The following is an 8,539-nucleotide window of genomic DNA, read 5'->3' on the forward strand; positions in this document are numbered from 1 at the left end:
TGCATGCAAATTGGCAAGATTCAGTTTGAGCTCTAGGGGCAGGGCAACCCTCAAATCAAATAATATCAAATCAAATCAAACTTTATTTGTATAGCGCATGGATGGTGTTAGGGGGGGGGGGGGGTTCCAGCTGGCCCTGCAGTAGGAGGCTGCGGATGAGAGCAGAGGACTGCGGATGAGAGCAGAGGACTGCGGATGAGAGCAGAGGACTGCGGATGAGAGCAGAGGACTAGGGATGAGAGCAGAGGACTGGGGATGAGAGCAGAGGACTTGGGATGACAGCAGAGGACTGGGGATGAGAGCAGGATGCTAGGGATGAGAGTGCGGCTCCCTGAGATTATGGACAGGAGAGGAGGATGGGGGGGTGAACAGCTGTGACCTTGGAGAGAGAGAGGAGAGAGAGTAGGGGAGAGAGGAGAGAGCCACAACACCATGCTGTCATTCAACTGTGCATCATTACACTAATACCAACCTCCCACCCCCAACTCCTACTAATAGGGCTGGGTTAAAAAAAAAATTGATGAATCGATATTGAATCAAATGATTCAGAATCGATTCATGAATCCCAAAATTGATCTTTTATTTAATGAATGAACCAATAAATCATTCAATCATTCATTCATTCATTTTTAAAAATCAGTATTGATACCCAACCCTAGTATTGATGTATTGCATAACTTGGCAGTCATGTAATTAAAGTTACAGCTAAAAAAGACAACAGGTTTTAGTAACACTAAGCGAATCAATATTGAATTGAATCGAATCGAATTGAATCGTGATAATCGATTCTGAACCTTGTGAATCGGAATCGAATCGATTCTTGAAATTCGAATCGAAACCCAGCCCTACCTACTAACCTCTGCTCTGCCTTGTATAACACACACACACACACACACACACACACACCATTCATTTACTCACTACACTTACTCACTAAGCCTCATTATTTCAGAATTTTACACACACACACACACACACACACACACACACACACACACACACACACACACACACACAGGCTGTTTGTGTTTTCCCATAAGTAACTAACATCCCCAAACAGTAATTAGCCAGGTCCAGTAATCCTCGGATCAGCGAGCTCAACCCCCCCCCCCTCTCTGACTCATGTAGATGGTATCTCCACCATGGGAGACCCCACGCATGTGTAATCCATAGAGCCTTGGTGGGGGGCGGGTTCATGGCCGTGGCACAGTAAACATGTTGATCCTCCAATAATAGCACATGGTGGTGGGAAGTTTCCCCATGGCATCAGCCGGCGGTGTCCAGCACTGTCGGAGAGGAGCCTACGGAGGGAGAGACTGCTTACTGTAGCCTTCCCTGCAACTCAAAGAATGTTTTATCCAAACAACACGGGAGCAGGAATTCTTGTTTTTGGGAAAACGGAAAAGCTAAAGAGAAAATGGATTGGGAGGGAGAGAAGAGATTTTTCTCATTTCAGTGATTTGTTTATGCTTTTTAGTACTTATAGAGAACCTGTGTGTGCAGGTGTGAGTGTGTGTGTGTGTGTGTGTGTGTTATGTGGTTTATATGTGTGCATGTGTGTGTGTGTGTGTGGGGGGGGGGGGGGGGAGTGTGCGTGTGTGTGTGTGTGTGTGTGTGTGTGTGTGTGTGTGTGTTCCTGACCGGTGCTGTAGCCAGACGGTGTTTGTTTCTGGGTCATAGTGATTCATGTGTTCTGACTGTGAGGAGGGTGTGGTTGGTCCAGACCCAGAGATGAAGGGATGTGAACCCTTCTCCTCCTCTTCCTCCTCCTCCTCTTCTCCCTCCTCCTCTCTGCCAAACCTCTCATCATCACAGTGTTATTTGTCCTTTCATGGGACTGGGAACTGAGTGTGTGTGCGTGCGTGTGTGTGCGTGCATGCGTGTGTGTATATCAGTGTATCTCAGGAGTGTATGTGAGTCAGACCTTTCCCCCAGCTACCAGTTGGACAAACACACACACACACACGTACACACATTCCCAGCAGTGGCACTGACACTGATTCACTGTGAGTCGTTAATGGTGCTCTGTGTGTGTGTGTGTGTGTGTGTGTGTGTGTGTGTGTGTGTGTGTGTGTGTGTGTGTGTGTGTGTGTGTGTGTGTGTGTGTGTGTGTGTGTGTGTGTGTGTGTGTGTGTGTGTGTGTGTGTGTGTGTGTGTGTGTGTGTGTGTGTGTGTGTGTGTGTGTGTGCGCATAGAGCTTCATATCATCTCCAGGTGTGTTTAGTTCTCCCAGTCAACACCATGCTGGTCCACTGTAACACGCGTGTCACATGACCCTCAGACCACCCGGCTCACTGGTACATCACCCATTAACTCACAAACACATGCACACACACACACACACGCACACACACTCTCACACGCACACACACATACACTCACACACACACTCACACACACACTAGCACAGACACATACACACACACACACACACACACACACACACACACACACGTACACTCTCACACACATTACATTTTCCAGTATTCATTTTCAGTATTTCAGTATTTCTTGAAGAGATGAGTTTTGAGCCTGCGAGGGATCATGGGCAGCGACTGCTGTGTCGATTGACCGCTGGGGCCTCGGAGTGACGGGGCAACCAGTCGCCCCGAGGTAGCAGAGCGTAGCGGTCGGGAGGGGGTGTAGGGTTTGACCATGGCCTGGCGGTAGGATGGAGCTGTTCCTTTCATTGCCCTGTAGGCTAGTACCAGAGTTTTAAACTGGATGTGAGCTGCTACAGGGAGCCAGTGTAGAGAACGAAGAAGGGAAGTTGTGTGGGAGAACTTGGGGTGGTTGAACACCAGGCGAGTAACAGCTTTCTGGACAAGTTCCAGAGGTTTAATGGCTGACACCGGGGACCCAGCGAGGAGGGAGTTGCAGTAGTCCAGGCGGGAGATGACCAGGGCCTGGATGAGCACCTGCGCTGTTTCATCAGTGAGGAAAGGGTGATTCCTCCTGATGTTGTAGAGCAGGAGTCTGCAGCATCGTGTGACTGATGTGACATGTGTGGAGAATGACAGTTGGTCATCCAGGGTCACACCCAGGTTCCTCATAGTCCGGGTCGGCGTCACCACTGTGTCTTCAATGGTGATGGCCAGGTCCCTGTGCGGGCAGCTCTTTCCCGGGAGGAACTGTCTTGTCCAGGTTGAGCTTGAGGTGATGTGTCGCCATCCACTCCGAGATGTCACCCAAGCACCCAGCTATGCACGTCTTCACTTGTGTATCAGAAGGGGGAAATGACAGGACCAGTTAGTTGGGTGTCATCAGCATAGCAGTGATAGGAGAAGCCATGCGGGCGAATGACAGAGCCCAGAGATGTAGTGTAGAGTGACAAAAAGGAGAGGACCCAGGACAGACTCTTGAGGAACCCCTGTAGTCAGACTGCGTGGTTCTGACATCAACCCTCCATGTCACCTTGTAGGAGCTGCCCGTCATGCAAACAGGGAACACTCTCTCTCTCTCTCTCTCTCTCTCTCTTACACACACACACACACAAAAAGACACACACACACTCTCTCTCTCTCTCTCTCTCTCGCTCACACACACACACACACACACACACACACACACACACACACACACACACACACACAGTAAGTGTTTGATTACAGCCCCGGTGATGGAGTTATAAGTTATTAACAAACCTCTGACAGTGATTCTTCCAACCCCCGGAGTCTCCTGAGGGCTTAGCGCACACACACACACACACACACACAGGCCTGACAGCAGGGGCAGCACACGTTCATCCTTTCAGTCAGTTGTAGAAAGCTAGAAAACAGCTGAGGTGACCAAAAGCCTTCACCTGTCCTGTCCTGCAGGACCCATCAAATACTAAAACCTTCCTTGTCTCCTTCTCTCCTTCCCTCCTTCTCTCCTTCTCTCCTTCTCTCCTTCCCTCCTACTCTCCTACTCTCCTCCTCTCTCTCTCTCTCTCTCTCTCTCTCTCTCTCTCTCTCTCTCTGTTGGCTAGTGGCCGTACAAGGTATGATGCAGTCAGTGACAGCAACATTATGTGTATTCCAGTCACACGGGTTGGTGCTGTGAGGCTTCAGGGGAGTCAAGCAGGGCTCTGTATAACAGTGTTGGAACAGGGCCAGTACAGGGTCTAGTCTCTGTATAACAGTGTTGGAACAGGGCCAGTACAGGGTCTAGTCTCTGTATAACAGTGTTGGAACAGGGCCAGTACAGGGTCTAGTCTTTGTATAACAGTGTTGGAACAGGGCCAGTACAGGGTCTAGTCTTTGTATAACAGTGTTGGAACAGGGCCAGTACAGGGTCTAGTATCTGTATAACAGTGTTGGAACAGGGCCAGTACAGGGTCTAGTCTCTGTATAACAGTGTTGGAACAGGGCCAGTACAGGGTCTAGTATCTGTATAACAGTGTTGGAACAGGGCCAGTACAGGGTCTAGTCTCTGTATAACAGTGTTGGAACAGGGCCAGTACAGGGTCTAGTATCTGTATAACAGTGTTGGAACAGGGCCAGTACAGGGTCTAGTCTCTGTATAACAGTGTTGGAACAGGGCCAGTACAGGGTCTTGTCTCTGCAGACATGGAGAGTTTGGAAAGTTTAGTTTGGGTCAAACAGGTTTCTCCTCAATGTTGATGATTCATTCATCCATACTTGGACTTTGGCCAGGACCCACCTAGGAACACACACACACACACGTGCGCACACAAACACACGCACACACACACACACACGCACACACACACACTGGGAGCTCTGTTCAGTAAATTCAAAGGTTGATCTTTACTAGCAGCGGTAGACACACACACACACACATATATACACACACATAGTCATGGCAACCAGGTCATTCCAATCATATGACCATGCTTTGTCCAGCTTCCAGAGTAGTCTGCTCTATGTCTGCTATAGCTAGGATATAGACTGTTCATGACTAGTTATGCTATAGACTATTTTGACTGTAGTTATGCTATAGACTGTTCATGACTGTAGTTATGATGTAGACTGTTTTAACTAACTGTAGTTATGATAAAGACTGTTCATGACTGTAGTTATGATATAGACTGTTCTAACTGTAGTTATGATATAGACTTCATGACTGTATGATATAGACGGTTCCTGACTGGACATACCTCTTGTTCATTATCGGCTTCATGAACAGGTGCTCCAAAGGTGCCTTTGTCAGAGGATCAACATGGACTAAGATGAAATGTGTGCGTGTTTGTGCGTGTGTGCGTGCGTGTGTGCGTGCGTGCGCGTGTTCTTGTAAGCGCTCCACCTCAGTAGTCCAACAGGGCACAGTAGTAGTGCAGGTCTCTCCTCGTGCTGTCAGTAGTAGTGCAGGTCTCTCCTAGTGCTGTCAGTAGTAGTGCAGGTCTCTCCTAGTGCTGTCAGTAGTAGTGCAGGTCTCTCCTAGTGCTGTCAGTAGTAGCCTACAGCAGGTCTCTCCTCGTGCTGTCACCTGCTCTATTATGAAAGCTGATGGATATCAGGACCCGAAAAACCTGTCAGACAAAAATAACAGCCCTGCTTTACACCTCTCCCTTTTGCTTTCTTCCCCTCCCTCTCCCTCCCTGTTTCTATTCTCTCTCTCTCCCTCCCTCCCTCCCTCCCTCCCTCCCTCCCTCCCTCCCTCCCTCCCTCCCTCCCTCCCTCCCTTCATTAAACAGCAGAGCCAGGGTGGTGAAGGAGGTAAATCAGTGTGTCACTCCTACACATAGGCTACCCTAGGGTGTGTGCGTGTGTGCGTGCGTGTGCGTGTGTCCGAGCCATGTGTTGTGCCTCACAACTTTGGCCAACCCCCCCACACACCTCTCTCTGTGGATTCCGGGGCCAGTGTTGTGAGTGGGGACAGGGTGACAGAGGGCCAGCAGGGTGGGGGGATGGGGATAGCTGACTGGATGGATGGATGGAGGGAGGGAGGGAGGGAGGGAGGGAGGAAGGGAGGGATGGATGGATGGATGGATTAACTGTGCTGTGTTGTTGCTACAGTTCACACATTCCACACCCACAACGCCCAGGGTCTGGCCTGCTCTCTGTATCAACACAGAGGCCTCCTTACTCTCCTCTCTCTCTCTCTCTCTCTCTCTCTTTCTCTCTCTCTCTCTCTCTCTCTCTCTCTCTCTCACACACACACACATCTCTCATCCCTCCATCTCAAGTTTCCTCTGTGTTCTATTCTTTGATTGTCCTGTCTGTTTTCTCATTCCTGTCCCTCTCTCACTCTCTCTCTCTCTCTCTCTCTGTTCCTCCCTCTATTTCTGTCTCTCTCTCTCTTTCTATGTTTCTTTGAAGACGTTTGGATGGTTGACTTCCTTCTAACTGCAGCACCCAAACGCTGCTGCTGCTGCTGCTGTTGTTGTTGTTGTTGTTGTTGTTGTTGATGTTGATGTTGTTGTGTTGTTGTCCCTGATGTGTCGGCCATGTTGCTTGTTGTGTCTCCCAGGGGCGAGTCGAGGTGGAGGCCGGGAACGAGAACATGAAGTTTGAGACGGGACCCTTCTCCTTCTATGGAGTGATGGCGCTCAGCGCTCCCACACTAGGTCAGTCCTCCTTCACAACCCCCCCCCTCTCCTCCTCTCACCCTCCCCTCTCCTCCTCTCACCCTCCCCTCTCCTCCTCTCCTCCTCTCACCCCCCCCCTCCTCCTCTCACCCTCCCCTCTCCTCCTCTCACCCCCCCCCCTCCTCCTCTCACCCTCCCCTCTCCTACTCTCACCCTCCCCTCTCCTCCTCTCACCCTCCCCTCTCCTCCTCTCACCCTCCCCTCTCCTCCTCTCCTCCTCTCACCCCCCCTCTCCTCCTCTCACCCTCCCCTCTCCTCCTCTCACCCTCCCCTCTCCTCCTCTCACCCTCCCCTCTCCTCCTCTCCTCTTCTCCCCTCTCCTCCTCTCACCCTCCCCTCTCCTCCTCTCCTCTTCTCCCCTCTCCTCCTCTCACCCTCCCCTCTCCTCCTCTCCTCTTCTCCCCTCTCCTCCTCTCACCCTCCCCTCTCCTCCTCTCCTCTTCTCCCCTCTCCTCCTCTCACCCTCCCCTCTCCTCCTCTCCTCTTCTCCCCTCTCCTCCTCTCACCCTCCCCTCTCCTATCCTCTCTTCTCCTCTCTGCTCCTCTCACCCTCCCCTCTCCTTCTTCACCCCCTCTCCTCCTCTCTCATCCCCTCCTCTCCTCTTCTCCCCTCATCCCCTCCTCTGCTCCTCTATCCTCCTCTCATCGCCTCTCTCCTCTCATCCCATCGTCTGCTCCTCTCTCCTCCTCTCATCCCCTCTCTCCTCTCATCCCCTCTCTCCTCTCATCCCCTCCTCTGCTCCTCTCTCCTCCTCCTCATCCCCCCTCTCCTCTCATCCCCTCCTCTGCTCCTCTCTCCTCCTCTCATCCCCTCCTCTGCTCCTCTCTCCTCCTCTCACCCCCTCCTCTCTGCTCCTCTCATCCCCCTCTCCTTCTCTCATCCCTCTCTCACTTGCTTTTCCTAATGACTTGCCTACAGGTGCGCACAGAACTTGTACACATAATAAGGTGTTTGAAAGCTTGTCTTAGATCTTATGGTGACTACTGACACCTAGTGGAGAGATGAGGTGAGGCGACAGGTCAAGATGGTACTTTCAGCTTTCATGCCCCTCAATAAATCAAACCCTCAATAAAATATATAAATACATTGTTCTTTTGATTCTAGGGTCCCAAAATGTTGAAACCTAAATGTCCCAGGTGTGTGTATTAAGATGTCTATCTTACAGAATGTAAGCCTTCATTGAACAAATGAGTCTTGTCAGCTTCCCGACTCATGTGAGTCTCACATGGGACTCCACACAGCCTCATATCCCTCTCTCTCTCTCTCTCTCTCTCTCTCTCCATCTCCAATCTCTCTCTCTCTCTTTCTCTTTCTCCTCCTCTCCAATCCCTCTCTTTCACTCCTGTCAGAAGAAGAGAATACCCTTAAGGTCCACTCCTTTAAAACTAAACAGTCTTTCTATACTGGACGATGTCTTCAGAACCTCGAGCTGTGTGATCAACGGGGGCAGGGAGTCTGTGTGTGTGTGTGTGTGTGTGTGTGTGTGTGTGTGTGTGTGTGTGTGTGTGTGTGTGTGTGTGTGTGTGTGTGTGTGTGTGGACGGGGGGCAGCTAGGGAGATGGAATGCAGTAGTGGTTTCTCCCAAGCGCACTTTGTCCTGATGACCTTTGAACTTTTCAGTCATCTCTCGTCTCTCGCTCCCTCCCTCCCTCTCTCTCTCTTTCTGTCCGTCTTCTCTGGTTCTTCACCGGTGGTTCTGTCTAGCTGTACTTGTCTTTGAGTTTGTTGTTGTGTTGTTTGTTTCAGTTCTTTCTGTGTTTACTCTTCATCCCTCTCTCCTCCGTGCTTCCTGTTTCAGCTGAGCAGCTTCCTCCCTCAGGTACAGGAAGAGACGCGTCGCTCATCCCTGTCTCCATCACACACACACACTTTCTCTCTCTCTCTCACACACACACACACACACACACACACTCTTACACTCTCTCTCACTCACTCACTCACACACACACACACACACACACACTTTCTCTCTTTCTCTCTCTCACACACACACACACACACACACA

The 8,539-nt window shown here is 50.6% G+C and overlaps 1 protein-coding gene across 2 annotated transcripts in view; it reads left to right on the top strand.

Moving 5' to 3' along the window:
- Positions 1-8,539, top strand: part of LOC311310791 (metal transporter CNNM4-like) — a gene marked incomplete at both ends in the record, with an annotated part of 40,541 nt that overhangs the window by 23,900 nt on the left and 8,102 nt on the right. For both annotated transcript variants that reach the window (XM_084440356.1, XM_084440355.1), the window contains one exon: positions 6,415-6,511. In XM_084440356.1, coding sequence (XP_084296482.1) covers positions 6,415-6,511 — 97 coding nt within the window. The remainder of the gene's footprint in view (positions 1-6,414; positions 6,512-8,539) is intronic.

The sequence above is a fragment of the Borostomias antarcticus genome, assembly GCF_949987555.1.
Source record: "Borostomias antarcticus genome assembly, chromosome: 6".
Lineage (NCBI taxonomy): Eukaryota > Metazoa > Chordata > Actinopteri > Stomiiformes > Stomiidae > Borostomias > Borostomias antarcticus.